The sequence below is a fragment of the Maniola hyperantus genome, chromosome 18 (assembly GCF_902806685.2).
Source record: "Maniola hyperantus chromosome 18, iAphHyp1.2, whole genome shotgun sequence".
Taxonomy (NCBI): Eukaryota; Metazoa; Arthropoda; class Insecta; order Lepidoptera; family Nymphalidae; genus Maniola; species Maniola hyperantus.
This window is the reverse complement of record NC_048553.1, coordinates 811,981-828,148: the sequence shown is the minus strand read 5'-3', so window position 1 is coordinate 828,148 and position 16,168 is coordinate 811,981. Positions and strand designations below refer to the sequence as shown.

General features: G+C 36.4%; 1 protein-coding gene and 1 non-coding gene across 9 annotated transcripts in view; one reads left to right on the top strand and one right to left on the bottom strand.

Moving 5' to 3' along the window:
* The window catches only part of LOC117990620 (AMP deaminase 2-like), a 49,602-nt gene that overhangs the window by 32,472 nt on the left and 962 nt on the right, over window positions 1-16,168 (bottom strand). Inside the window, exons 1-2 of one of the 8 annotated variants that reach the window (XM_069504597.1) lie at window positions 14,373-14,496; window positions 7,568-7,742 (exon numbers count right to left, since the gene is read on the bottom strand). The exons of 4 other annotated variants lie outside the window; for them this stretch is intronic. In XM_069504597.1, the coding sequence (XP_069360698.1) occupies window positions 7,568-7,640 (73 nt within the window). In that variant the 5' untranslated portion in view covers window positions 7,641-7,742; window positions 14,373-14,496. Of the gene's footprint in view, window positions 1-1,978; window positions 2,215-5,292; window positions 5,424-7,567; window positions 7,743-14,372; window positions 14,497-16,168 lie in introns of those variants that run through there. 3 more of the 8 variants (XM_034978078.2, XM_034978077.2, XM_069504596.1) reach the window with 3 other exon arrangements.
* On the top strand, window positions 6,828-6,917 carry TRNAY-GUA (transfer RNA tyrosine (anticodon GUA)). Its single transcript is given in 2 exon segments — window positions 6,828-6,864; window positions 6,882-6,917. It is a non-coding gene; the product is annotated as a tRNA-Tyr (tRNA).

The following is a 16,168-nucleotide window of genomic DNA, read 5'->3' as shown; positions in this document are numbered from 1 at the left end:
TCAAAGCATAAAGAGAGCGATAAGTAGATATTATTATTACGTCTTGGGTATAATATTTATCGTGATCCGCAATAAGCAATCCTATCAAATTGATAGCCGCGATATTATCATTCGCAGACCATTGTGACATCACATTAGGTATTTTATCAGTACCCGTAGTACAAGATTTTACGTCTCACCAAACCAAACCAAATTCGAGAGTCGAAATACTTCCGCGTTACAGTAAACTGGATCTTTTTAAAGCTCAAGTTTGTCTACACTTCTACAGCCAGCGCTCCAAGCGGAAACATTGCGAAATTAAAATCAGTGGCATTGAATATTGACTTCAATTCAAGGCTGTTTAGGTCCATTTTACTGTAACGCGGAAGTATTTCGACTCTCGAATTTGGTTTCGTTTAGTGAGACGTAAAATCTTGTACTACGGGTACTGTACCGATATCTGCAGATTCTTTAGTTTATCTAGCAAACTATGGATTGAACATTGCTCCGTTTTATATGCTATGATTAGAAATTATATAGGTACCTATGTTTAATACCTGTCTCGTACCTATTTAATAGGATAATAAAATGAATATCATGATTCAGAATCGGTGAAAAATCAGCCATAGTAGCACAATATACTTATAATATCGACTAGCTTATGCTCGCGACTTCGTCCGCGTGGACTACACAAATTTCAAACCCCTATTTTACCCCCTTAAGAGTTGAATTTTCAAAAATCCTTTCTTAGCGGACGCCTACGTCATAATAGCTATCTGCATGCCAAATTTCAGCCCGATCCGTCCAGTAGTTTGAGCTGTGCGTTGATAGATCAGTCAGTCTGTCAGTCAGTCAGTCACCTTTTCCTTTTATATATTTAGATTTCTGTTATCAAATCATCAATTTATAGACATTTATCGAAGAGTCAATCCAAAAAAAGATATTAGATCTTAAAAAAAATACTTACTTAATTCAATTTAGGAACGTAAACAGTTTACTAACTTGCACTGATAGATGTTTCACGGATATTATCTCTGAGTACTGTAGCTATACATTATATCACGCGAACGAAGTCGCAAGCAAAATATAGTACTATTTAAAATCATTGAAAGTTGATAAAAGACGAAGTAGGCCAGCGGACCCCAGCGCTAGCTTTTGTTACATCTCTGTAAAGGCCAGGTTTTTGTTGATTCCCCCATCCGTTACATTGGCAGACTCATTCCCACGATAAATTTTTATAAGTACACATAAATGTAAGTATAATATATAGGTCCCTAGACGTCCACTCCACCATAATATAATATTCCTTCTAATTTGATGGAAAAAATTAACTACATATGTAAGCTAACTTGTTTTTAGTTTATTATAAGATCCCTAATAATATTTTTTTTCTATAACATAGATTCATTCGGGCAAAGCTAGTGACAGTTAAACTAATTGATCAGAAACCGACTTCCGTTTTAGACTAATAAAAAAGGTATTTCTTAGTAAGTTTTTACGCAGTGCGTTACATTTTTTCATAGGAACGCAATGCGTCACGAATAGGGTAACCACTTCACTTTTGGGCTAAAGCCAATTCGCGCCCATTATTATAAGTTGTTAGCAATTATCCAAACATTAAATTACCATTAAACACAACGTTGAATGATAATGTGATTGTGACACTATTCGTTTACAGAGTATAAAAACATTACTATATATTTTTTCAAAGAATATTAGCCATGTCATCGCATAATAATTATATTCCCCTTTCCCTTCTAACTAAACGTAAAGTTTGTGCGAAGAGTAGGTAGGTACGACAATAGTGCAAAGGGTGGGGTTTGAAACGGCAACCTTTTGAAATTCAACTTCCGCTTCTTAACTATTAAGCTATTGAGCTTCCACTTCAACCAGCAAGAAACTCGGCGGTTGCTTCTTATAAGAAGCTTACAGTGTTTGGAGTTTCGGATGAATCGATAGACATTATGGATATAATTATAATTCACCCAAAATTATTTACGTTTTTCTTCCTGTTCTTTGTCATCATACTGCGTGTTGGAGGTAGTTCGACTCCTCACATGCCACAGGTCCTTGTCGAAACTGTACATCACTAGCTATTTTCTTAATACACAACACTCAATAACACAATTGTCATCACTAAAAAGTCTTAGTAATTTAATATACACTTATCATTCATTCTTTATAGTCTATTATTTAATTTTAATATATAATTTGTTTTAAATATACGAAATGTACCTATATTGAAAAATTAAAGTATTATATTAATAGTCAAAACACTACTATGTTCTCAATAACTTAAAGCTCTCAATTTTATCTGTGGTCCACTAAACAACTGTTTAAATCGTGTTTAATTTAATATTATTAGAATACGTTTGCATTATCTACGTAAAAGCTACACAGTTACAAAAACTGTTGTCAAAAGGGTTATCAAATGAATTCGGTGAAAATAGTAATAGTGTTCACAAACTTCGTGATAGCTAGGTGTAAATTGGCTTGTATTAAATTATTTAGGGTTGTCAGTTTGTCGCAAAATAAATTGTTTTTAGTAAAACAACGGTGTATTTTGTAGGGTGAATATGATTTGTGTAACTAAAGGACATGATGATTTATTAAATACAAAATTATTTCCGTATTCCTAGAATTTTAATTGGAATACTTGCTCGGTATACAATAATTATTAATAAATCAACGTAAATAATAATAAATCTAATAGCTACTTACCTACCTAATTCTTTTTCTCTACTACAACTTTGTTATAATACATAAGTAGGTACCTACTAAGTTTGTCCGATTGTTTGTGTGGCTTTGCAAAAATACTGTATTTTTAGATGAAACTATGACAGTACTAGAGCATAACCAACTAATCTGACTGCTACTACTAAAACTGCTCTATCTTTCATCAGAATCTAGCCAATAGAATTACTTAAGATACTGCTTGACTGAAATCGCGCTAACAAAGCCGAGAACTTACTGTTAAACTACATTGTAGTAAACACGAGTTTTCGTAAGTGTGTCGCCGTGGATACGTCACTGTCCTTAATTACAGGGCGTAGGTAGCTGTCTATTTGTCTATCGAATTTACGATCTCATTTGTCCACCTTACTGAACTGTATTGACTTTCCAATCGGATGATTATTTCGAGCTTGTGTACTCAGTGTCACGAATAGGTATAAGCCCTAGCTAATAAACCAACACAGGACCCTTAATTGCGCGGCTTTCAAATCATAATTCACTCAAATATCTACAAGCTCAGAATACAAAAAATTTTGAGTAGGTATACAAATATCTGAACAACTCTGATTTCGGTCAAATAGGTATATTTCTTAAAAATCAGTAAAGAGTGCAATTTTTAAATATCTTGAAACTCATATTTTTTCATTTTTAACCGAAAGCCTATAAATTGATTTTCATGAATAGCTATAACTTGTAACTTGGTTCAATTTTATTCCCAAATTATCCTAAATCCCTGTCAACAAAAACAGCCTAAGCCGTACCTACCTCATATTAGTTATTTCGTCCCAAAATAGGGCGAAATTTGTGCCACGTTTCATGTGAAGATACGATAGTAATATCATAGAGAATCAACGCCTTGTATTGGTTTTCGAAGCTCATCATTATTCTGAGCTTGTATGTTCACGAATGCAACAAAACTAGCTAATATAAACATGGACTGGAAATATAGTTTTGCTAACAATAATTGACAAAACTGAGTGGTTAATTTAATGCTTAAGTACTTAATAAATTTTAGGAATTTAATTTTAATATAAACAGTTCATATTTTCAAAATAATCATGATATTGTTATGAGATAAATGATATAATATCAAAATATATATTTAAATACTACAAAATAATTTGTTGTTGTTATCGTAAAAGCTAAGATTAATTATTATTAGAGTAAAATAGTTAATTTCACATTAATTGTGGGAATATGTGAGAATAATAGACTTCCAAGTTCTAACTAGTTAGAAAGGTGAAAAATATTAATTAGTCATATTAAAATCATAGGCAGCTTCTACAAATATTGGATCATAGCCTACATATTATTTGGTTGGAAGTTGTTATATTATCTTTAGATGTTATAAAATTATCATTCCTCGTGCAAAATTCAGAATCATTAAAAGAGCAGTAAGTACGAGAAGAAAAGTCCATTCATGGTTTAGAATTTATGATGAAAATCTCGGGTCATTCTATTTTAAGCTTGTTCCTCAGCCGGGTGACGCAATGTTTTATCATTCCACTGCCACCCTAGCTCGGTGCAAGGTTACATGATAAGAGAACCACTATGAAAGCTTAAAGTGATATATAACTAATTATTTATTAATAACTAGCTGATGACCTGCGACTTCGTCCACGTGGACTTAGTTTTTAACACCGACATCTATTGTAGGTAGGTACCTACGGTAAATGTCGGTGGGTTTTAATGATCCCGTCAGAATTTCTTAATTTCTGCGTCATATCACATTCCCTAAAAATTAAAAGTGACATAAGAATAAAGATTTATGCTAAGCTATCAATGCGATGTCATCTACCTACTTAGGTATATTAAGTATATTAGTAGAAATCACGTTTATCATAATCAATTTGTAGATGAGCGTAGAGTCTCATTTAGAATTACCTATCCTGGTTTTATTATTATTTTTAAGGAATTTCTAATTGGAGATCAGATTTTAAAAATAAATAACTCATTTTTATAAACATAAATGATAGATAAGTATGTACCTACTAGTATATATTTTTTTAAGAAATATGCCTATTTTATTAATTATCTGGGTTTTGAAGCTTTACATACATTTCAATTCATTTACCTACTTTCGTGTGAATATAGATTTACTTATGTGATATTATTATAAAGTTATATTAAAAAAGTTCTGTTTTCAATTTAGATTATTTTCATCAAAGGGAAACTTAATACAAATTAATCCTTAGGTATATTTAAAAAATAAATATATCAAGATATCACCACCTTTTAAGTATACCTATGTACCTCATCATATATTATATTATGTAATATGTGTGTTATATTAAATCGTTGCATAATGTAATGGAAAAATATAAGAAACGTTTTAAAATAAACATATATTTTGTGAGCACTTTACAAGCACCTTTACTAAAATAGCAAAAACCGCATCCTGCTAATGCCGTGCCTAATTACTTTGCGTGATTTCATGTGTGCCTGCAACATTAAAATATGTGCTAAACAAACACAAACACTCATTTCGTATTCAAACAGCTGTTTAGGCGCTCACAAACTATGCTTCATATACAAAATATTGGCATATGTAACACCAAAACGTGGTATATATAACATTACGTGTATACGTGGAATTATATATCGTATATAATTAAAAAATATATACAAGTCAAAATGCCACGCGACCGACGTTTTAAGGCAGGTAATTGAGGCGCAGTTATGTGCGCCTTCACGGAGGTTCGCGTAGTGACTGGAGGACTGAGGATAGACTGTACCTCAAAGCCTGTATAACCGCCCGATACCAAGTGCCCCACACGACTTGGCCCACGATAAAAATTGACCCGATGTTCGTCACGTCAACAATAGATGCAAATATCATTAGTACGCCTTCTATGCATAGCTTTCTATAGTTGGCTAGAGTTAATCGCTGTTTAATCATGCCATTTGGTTTATTACTTCAAGGTTAAAAGATAGGTATGCGCTTAGAACAATAACACCCACGATAAAAATGGCACATGATAAAAATATAAAGTTATAATTGGACTGCGTATGGCTCTACTATCTACTAAGTATCACCAAAGGAATGGTGCTCACTTACATTTTTTATATTCAAACCAGTTTATATATTACCGAGATCTGTTGGAATTTATCTATTTTCCTACTATCTATCTCTGTAGGTAGTTACCAAATTTTCTTCCGTAGCGTGTGTAAGTCCATACAATAGGCCTAATGTCCAGTAAGCGGACGTCTATACCTACTCTATAAATTGACGATGAAGATGATGATAATGATGACGTAAAAAAAAGAAGGAAAAAATTCCGTAACACAAGACAAAGATAGTGATTCAGTGTGTAACATTTTGTTTACACAATAAACAATTAGTCTACTTACAGAAGACTGCACGTGGAAATGTACTCCCATACCTACGATTGAATTATATGGGTGCGCTGATACAAATATTGATTTCTGGCTGAATGGCGATTCCTGTTATAGCTATATCAAATTTCTGAGAAGAATTGATAAAGGCTTTGCTTGCTATTAAAATATAACCATAGGTACTAGTTACTACATAGCATAGGTTATACTACATAATGTTATGTAGCTACTTATTGCAGTTTATACATAACTAGATGATGCCCAGGACTTCGTCCACGTGGATTTAGGTTTTTAACAATCCTGTGGGGACTACAATTATTGTCCGGGATAAAAAAGTAGCCTACGTTTTTCCCTGAGATGCAAGCTATCTCTGTACTAAATTTCGTCAAAATCGGTTAAACAGATGGGCCGTGAAAAGCTAACAGACAGACAGACAGGCAGACATACTTTCGCATTTATAATATAAGTATAGATAGAAGTTAATTCTCCATTAACAATTAGATTTTCATTAGAAAATGTTTAAGTAGATACAATTAAATATACCGTACTATTTATTAAGTAGGTCTATTCTTCTAATCCAAAATTTAAAATAGCTTATTAAAATAAATTTAATTAATAGATAAAAACACACTAGGAATATTCGATTATCTTTATTATTATTTCCTATTATTAATAATCCTTATTTTAATTTTAAACAAGATCGTCACCCTATCTACACGAAGAGTACCTATTGCAAAACATTGTGTAGTCTGAGTCATAATTTCGCCGACCCACACATACCTTCGATAGCTCAGTTGGTAGAGCGGTGGACTGTAGAGGTTTACCACATTGTCATCCATAGGTCGCTGGTTCAAATCCGGCTCGAAGGATATTTTTGTTTTTTTCACATTGATTTTGGAAATATCGTTGATTTCAATTAAAACAAATATACATATAGGTATAATAAACGATACAAGCAATATTTTTAGGTAGTTAGATACTAACTTCATGATCAACCTATCGCCACCGGCTTACTACAAAGCACGGGTCTCCTCTCAGAGTGAGAAGGGTTTAGCCATAGTCTACTATGCTGGCCACGTGCGGATTGATAGACTTCACACATCTTTGAGAACATTATGGAGAACTCTCAGGCATGCAGGTTTCCTCACGATGTTTTCCTTCACCGTTAGCAAATGATATTTAATTACTTAAAACGCGCATAACTCCTAAAAGTTAGAGGTGCGTGTCCGGGATCGAACCCCGACCTCCGATTAGAAGGCGGACGTCCTAACCACTAGGCTATCAGTTATCACAGCTGCCCGTAAATTGCTATTGCGCTGAAGGCATGTCTCATTAACATCGAAATGACGTCATTTTGACGTCAGCCGAAATAAAATTATAGGTAGGTACCATCAGCTCGAAACTTCAGTCTAGTACTGACGTCACTAAAATGGCGGCCACGCGCATTAGCAATTTGCGGGAATTATACTAACTTACTAATCTATTAATTTATTTAAAAAAAATTTAATCATCAACTTACGGGCATCATCAAAAAACGAGTCAGTGATGATGAGTGGTGAACGAGACCCATCCTGAACGCCTCTCGACGACATTGTACTTTATCACTTTTTAGTTTTTTTAAGTGTAGTAAACAGCTGATCTTCAAGAACTACCTACTCGTAACAATTACTTATTATAACACAACATTTAACACACTTTAACTCTTTAGGTACGTAATAATTATAGAGATTTTTCCGACTTGTTCATTAATCATGTCTACAAATGAACTAAATATTAAATGAAGTCCATTTGTAGACATGAATAATGAACAATTATTAAAGAGTAGGTATGATTAGATTTATTGTTATTATCAACTGAATTTAGTTTTTGCAACACAGTCCGCACCTCTAGAATGATTGTTCATAATTATATCCTTACATAAAAATTCACAAAATAAACCTCTACATTATAATGAACAAAAAATCAATGCAAGTTCCCGTTACAAAATTATTTATATTATTTATTTTTGTGACTAAGTATTTAATGTGATTAATTTTATCAAACTATGTACACGTTGTTAGGTATATCATAACATATTGCATGCTGATAGGCAGAATTTGGCTGCACCTTTTTGATTTAGGCACATTTCCACTGTTTACACAGATTCGCAATAAACAAATTCGTATTTGCACAATGCAAAGTCCTACCAAACAACAAACTGCTCAACTTGCAGTGAGCTGGTGTTATGAAGACTTTGATGATAAAAGCGACAGAAAGTGATTGATGGAGTTACGTCGTCTTATGGACGGATTTAAGTTTTTTTTTAAATAAAAAACTAGCTGATGCCCGCGACTTCGTCCGCGTGGAATTAGGTTTTAAAAATCCCGTGGGAAACTCTTTGATTTTCCGGGATAAAAGTAGCCTATGTCACACACTGTCCAGGTCTTTATTTATACCCATGCAATCCGTTGCACCGTTGCGACGTGACTGAAGGACAAACCAACAAACCAACAAACAAACAGACTTTAGCATTTATAATAAGGTTACTGATGGCGAGCACACGACCAGGCGGGTCATCTGATGTTAAGTGATTACCGCCGCCCATTGAACATTTGCAATACCAGAGGAACCACCAATGCGTTACCGGCTTTTCAGGAATTGGTTTAATCTGTATACATAATGGAGTAGGTCAAACTGTTGGTAAGTAGGTTTCATATCACGACGGGTTCTTGACCTGCATCTACTGGCCTATCACCTAGTAAGGGTCGGATTAGGCCTATTAGAAATAGGCGCCCTAGGCAACGCAAAGCTTGGGGCTCCTTACTCCTAGCCCCTCTTCATTTTTCAATCCAATAAAGTTAATATTTAAGAAGTTTTCCGAGATTTTGAGGTGTAATTCCCGGCAGTTTAATAGTCGCGTCTGACCTACGGTGCAAGTGACCTATTATTCCACGCTATGTACGAATGTAGCACTCACACTAATACAGATGGCGAACGCGGAGTGTGACGCGGCGCGGCGCTGGTGTGTCGCGCGCGGCCCACTGACGCCCAAAAAATGATATTGCGACGCGTCCTGCTGTTAACTTCAAGAACGACTATTTAATTGGCGCGGACTATATAAGGCGGCTTTAGCGATAAGGCCGCCTTTGCATGCTACATCTATTAGAATAAGATCCTGTATTGTGTTTTTTCAATGTTTACTTTGTGTTGTGTTTGTGTGCAAAAAAGTGTCAATAAATAAATAAAATAAAAATAAATATTAATTGAAGTTCGAAGCGTGTTATGTACCTACTTATTTCTGCAATTTTCGTTCGTTTCACGCTTATCGAAGAACTTCCTACAGACTGACTCTATCGCGATACGGCTGGAGCTGTAATGTAATCAGATGAAAGTTTCGTATCCGGCCCCAACGCCTTGCGCCTCTCAGTTTATTTCCGCTAATAAATAAAGCCGCGCACGGCTGTGATTGCCTATCGGATGTCTACGTCATAATAACTATCTGCATGCCAAAGGAGATCGCCCGTGAACGGGCCCCTCTTTTGTGGCGTCGTGTCAAAACTTAAATTAATTTTTTTTTTTAATGTGTTATTTTTTTACGATTATGTTTTTTACGATTTTTTTTCACTCTATTATTGAAAATATCCACAATTACAGTTAAAATCGTAAACATGCATTTATTTTGAAGAAGTATTAATTAAATATAACCTCAATATCAGCAATATAAAAAATAAGATATCTTTATAACCAGGGTGAATAAATAGAAATCGTTTGCAGAATATAAAGAGTTAATTATTTGTTTACAAAATAAAATTAGAACCATGGTGACATAACAATTATATTAGGGGGGGCCCAAAGCTCCTAAGAAAATGGGCAATCTCTTTTCATCCTAATCCGTCCAGTAGGTAGCTTAAGCTTTGCGTTGATGGATCAGTCATGCCCGGTGTCTGAGGTACTTTTGACGACGGTTTATCTGTTTAGTCAGCCAGTCAGCTTTTCCTTTTATATATTTAGAAGAATGCATCCTTGCATTTTATTTGCGTACTATAATTAATTTAGAGGACGTCCGTTCACAGACCGTCAACATCAAAGTCGTAATTTTTTTTTAATTTAAACGCGCAGAGTTTTGTGTAAGATTTATGCTTATGCTACAGATGCTGCGCGCTCGGGAGTCGGGATTGCAGAGAGCTATATTTAGAGGAAGGTCACGCGAATTAAGAGCAACACTTCTGTTTATTTCATCCACATCTTTTGTAGCAGCGCGCCACGTGGCCGCTCAGATATAGAATTTTGTTTGTGTATAGAAATGAAATTCACTATGCACTATGCACTAAATATAAATATTTTTAACTAGGTATCTATAATTTTAAGTCTGCTTTTTTTCTTTTTTTTTTAAACTTGAATATTATTAATTTAATATTGGGCTAGCGCATTATTACGAGACATTTATATTATTCAACTTGATAAGTAATGTTTCAATGGACACTTAATTTAGTGATGCGATAATTAGAATGATTGTAACTCAAATAGCATTGTTGCTTGGAAATAGCTGCAACGATTTGGATGAAATTTAGTCTTTAGATAATGTTTTACTTTCCAGCTTTATGATAGCTTTCATCAGTTATTACAAAATTAACTTCGAAAGATACCAAGCGAATTTCGGTTACTACAATAGGTAGGACTTTATATTGTACAAAATAATAATTATTAAGTAATCAATACCCATATTATAATTAATACGAAGGTATCTATAGTACGCGATATGTCGAGATGGCATTCGGGGTATGAAGCGGGGGGGAGACCCCGCACACCCGCACGTCACCCGTGCTGTTCCGCACCGAGCTGGCGCGGGGCTGTGCAGTGTGCAGGTTTGAAATTTGGCAGGTAGGTAGGTCTTATAGCAGACATAAGGGGAAAAATCTGAAAACCGTGAATTTGTGGTTACATCACACAAAAAAAATTAAATTGTGGTCATGAACTAATAATTAATATTTTAAATTTTCGAAGTAAGATAACTATATCAAGTTGGGTATCCATATGAAAAACAGATTTTTATTTATTTTTATGCATCGTACTTTTTAAGCTATCGTGCAAAATGTCGAAAAAATACGACTGTAGTACGGAACCCTCGGTGCGCGAGCCTGACTCGCACTTAGCCGCTTTTTTTTAGTAAGTATGCCGTTGTGTTCAATGGCTTATACCGGATGAAACGCTATAGATCGTAGTTATTCATGATTAATCTCGATCTGTTGATGTCTAGCACTCGAAGCCGAAACGTTGCCAACTGCCACCCGGGTTGATTATGAAGCATCGGAAAACTATTAATTTGTCTCTGACAGAGAGATTATGATAAATATCTAATGGTATTTTAAACTTAAGTAAAATTTCTTATTTCTTCTCTATATTTTAGGGTCATCACTACCCCTATTATAAATGCGAAAGTGAGTTTGTTGGTTTGTCTTTCAATCACGTCGCAACGGAGCAACGGATCGACGTGATTTTTCGCATGGGTATAGTCAAAGAAATGGAGAGTGACATAGGCTACTTTTTATCCTGGTAAGTCAAAGAGTTCCCACGGGATTTTTAAAAACCTAAAACCAAGCGTACGAAGTCGGTGGCATCAGCTAGTCTTTGAAAAAATTACATTTTGAACATGTCTATTTTTAACAGCCACATAGAATAGAGATCAATAGTAATAAATATGCTCGGAGTTTCTCTACAGAGGCATCAAATCAGAAATTAGGGGATCCGTAGAAGAACCAGAGTGAATGACATAAGGCCAATGTGTGGCGAAGTTGAAGTGGTAATGCGCAGGGCACATAGCTCTCTAACTTCTAAGAACCGATAGAACATGGTTGTCTTCCCAAGGCGCTAGAACGCTGTGCTTCCCTCGCACTGGAAACCGCAGCGTTTGAAGACCTCTACGAGGTGGGTGGCATAAAACGCTCAGCAGAACGGACGGTCACGGACGTCAGGGAGTCGGTCGCTTTGATTCAGGCGGTCAGCCCGTAACTTACCTAACCAACAGTGGACTCTATCGGTTGACGACAACGACAACCCACCCATCAAAACCCAGCAGTGCAAAATTATTTACCTACTTCGATGTTGTTTTACTGTTTCTTCAGATGTGAACAGGCACAAGGTAAGACGTAAGTAGGTATGCGCTGACATAAATCACCTATGTACATGTGGAAGTATTTTCAGCGATAGTGGCTGCCAACACATACGCACGCCTGCACTACGCAGCTCAAGAGTCAAAGACCTATCCATACTAATATTATAAATGCCAAAGTGTGTCTGTCTGTCTGCTAGTTTTTCATGGCTCAACCGTTCAACCGATTTTGACGAAATTTGGTACAGAGATAGTTAGCATCCTGTTAGGCTAACATGCGCACCACGATAAAATTTTGTCTACGCATTTACTCGTCTTATTTGTATGAAGAAACACGAGATAATGCGTAGACAAATTTTTTTCGCGGGGCGCATGTTAGGCCCTCTGGGGTATGCTAACTATAATATGTATGTCTATGGTAGTATTAGACATAGGCTACTTTTCATACCGGAAAAATGAGGAGATCCCACATGATTTTTAAAAACCTAAATCCTTTTTTTTTTTTTATTCATTATAGGCAAACGCTTGACCGCAATCACACCTGATGGAAAGTGATGATGCGGCCTAAGATGTGACGCGTTTACCTAGAAGATGCCTATTCACTCTTGTTTTAAAGATACCCGGGTTGTAATTGGTAGGAAACACATATCGTGGAAGAGTATTCCAAACCTTAGCCATGCGTATGAGGAATGATGACGCAAAACGTTTCGTGCGTGTAGATGGGATGTCGACGACATAAGGATGGAAACTCGCCCGACGTCTTGCGGTTCGGTGGTAAAATGGTGAAGGGGGGACAAGATCGAAAAGTTCCTGAGCACACTCTCCGAAATATATCCTATAAAACACTGATAAGCCGGTAACCTTGCGGCGGTGATCAAGACTTTGAGGTTTCGCCAGTAACGGAGAGTCTTCTCCAATGAGTGATGAGTCTCCTAGCTCGACGATCAACGGCGTCCAGAGCCGCTAGTTGGTACTTAGCGGAGCCATCATAAAGGTGACTGCAGTACTCCATGCAGGACCTTACTTGTGCTTGATACAAAGTAATCAGTTGGCGCGACGTGAAGTACTTGACCTTGTTAAGGATGCCGAGTTTTTTTGCGGCGGTCTTGGCTTTTGCTTCGATGGATTCGATGAATCCACGCGGACGAAGTCGCAGGTATCATCTAGTAGGTAATAGAGAGCTTATGCCCACGACTTCGTCCGCGTGTACTGTTCAAAGAAACCCCTATTTTAACCCCTAAAGAGTTGAATTTTCAAAAATCCTGTCTTCGCGATGTCTATGTACCCAATAATAGCTATCTGTATGCGAATATTGCATACCTATTTAGAAATTATAAAATTTCAAACCCGTGCCGGGAATCGAACCTGGGACCTCCCACTAACAAGACCACAGCGCTTACCACTGCACCAGGCAGGACAACTCTTAACTTTTCGGAGTTAAGCAGGTATGTGCGTTTTATGCAATTAAAAACATCGTGAGGAAAACCTGCATGTCTAAGAGTTCTCCGTAATGCTCTCAAAGGTGTGCGAAGTTTGCCGATGACGATGATGATGATGATGATGATGATGATGTGTAGCACTATAAACATATTTTTTATAATCTTTTAGTGTTTTACCTACACTTCAAGGCCGAGTTGGTCAAGGCATCGGGCGCGAACCCAGAAGATGCAGGTTCGATTCCTGCCGGTTACGCAATTTTTGATATGTATTTAAAACTATAAACATAACTTTCAACTATTTCTGTCATCGGCACGCAATATACACAACTATTACAGGATTTATAGTTTATAGGCGTAATTAGTAACTCCGCGCAACATCTGATAACGACGTGAGATGACGTAATACGAGTACCTATCTACCGTAGCTCACTGCAACTGAATGTATGACATAGCGGGAATTATTTCAGTCAACAAATAATTATGATGAACCGCTAACAACTGTGCAGGTTACATTAGTACATACACGCTACCAAATTAAACGGCCACATTATGAGAAATAACAAATACGACCTCCTTCAGGTCATTATTCAGGCGAAAATAGCCGGCAGAAGACCACCAGGCCGTAGAAGAACATCGTGGCTAAAGAATTTACGCCAATGGTACGGGAAGAGTACCCGATCTCTTTTCCGAGCAGCAGTATCCAAGGTGCAGATAGCTCTAATGATTGCCATTTGCCATCCTCCGATAGGAGACGGCATTTCAATAAGAATTTAATCGCGAGAACTTGCATTGAAAACTCACAAATCACGGTCATAAACTGTATATGTAGGTGATTTTTCAGCACTTTCACAGATAACACAATGATTGTTTCTTGTTCTGAAGATTATAAGACGTTGTTTCAGTAGTGTTTAGAGGCGAACTGCGCGCGGGCAGCGGTCGTCGTAAATATAAACACTGTTTCAGACTTGTGTTCAGAACAATGAAAGTTCTACGTCCTATTGGCTATTTTGTCATGTCACGACGGCACGGTGGAATCATGCCGTGAGAATTTGAGTTTGTTTACGCTCGATTATAGCGTCTTTGTAGGTACCTATAATAGGCAACGTTTTAGAGTTCCGAATCTCCAGAGAAAAAGAGAAACCCTACAGGATCATCCCACCCCATGGCTAATAATTTTTAAGTAAACGCATTTCTCAGCGGTACAAAAAGTTATCTAAGTAAGTAACTATTAAAACAATTTTTATCAGACAGGTGTAAATTATAATATTTTATCAGCTTATCAGATATTAATAGAAATGATAACGTTAGTAAGTAGGATCTAGGTAGGTACCTTCACTAGGTATTTTTTTATAATATAGAAGAAACAAGATTTATGTTTTACTAGCTGATTCCTGCGACTTCGTCCGCGTGGATTTACGTTTTTTAAAATCCCGTGGGAACTCTTTGATTTTTCGGGATTGTTGTCGTTGCTTGGTACCTACAATCTTTAAAATATCCCCTTTCTAACAAAAAAGAATGAATGAAATCGGACTACGCGTTAATGAATTACAACTCAGTATACATTTTAACGTCCGTCACCTCTCCTACGGGAACCATGCTGAATTTCGGGATAAAAAGTATCCTATATTCTTCCTCATAGTATGACCTCAAATCGTACCAAGTTTCATTGGAATCCATTCAGTAGTTTCAGCGTGATGCGCGGCCTTGATACAGACAGACAGACAGACAGACAGACAGATAGACAGACAGACAGACAAAAATGAAAAAAATTACAGTTTTGGGTTCAGTATCGATTATAGTGCCCTCGAAAAAAAATTTTCAAAATATCTTCAATGTACAGAATTTGACCTGTTACAGTTTTATTATAAGTATTGATGATGATTGATTGATTGATTTGTCCTGCATTCATCATCTATCCTGTTTGTTTCGTATCAATCAATCAATCAATCAATCAATCAGCCTGTTTGCGTCTACTGCTGGACATAGGCCTTCCCAAGAGCGCGCCACCACACACGATCCTCTGCCTTCCCGCTACCTTCTTAAGGTCGTCAGTTTTAAAAATCAGTTTTGTTTCGTATACCTAGCTATAATCTAGGTATTTTTTTTGTATAGTTTCGTATGTATTATTTATGGTCAGCTGTTCTCACAGGCCGGGATATCGATCTCTATTACCCGATTGAGAGGAAACGCTATTTCTGACCCCCCTTTCAGTTCGCGGACGTAACCTTTCATAGATAGTCGGCTTATACAAAACTAGCTGACCCGCTCCGGCTTCACTCAGGTGGAATTTAGATAATCGAGGTGGAGGTTGAATTTCCAAAAATCCTGAAACACGTTTTTCTTCATATGTGAAAGAAACCCCAAATACTAATTTTCATGCAAATAACTTGAAAAATGACGGACTTTCATACAAACTTCCATCCCTCATTTAACTCACTTAGGGGTGGAATTTCGAAAAATCCTTTCAACTACTCTTTACAAATAACATACCTACCCTCTAAATTTCATGTCTCTAGGACCAACAGTTTAGGCTGTGCGTTGATATTATATAAGTCCGTCAGTCAGTCAGTCAGGACTTTGAATTTTATATATA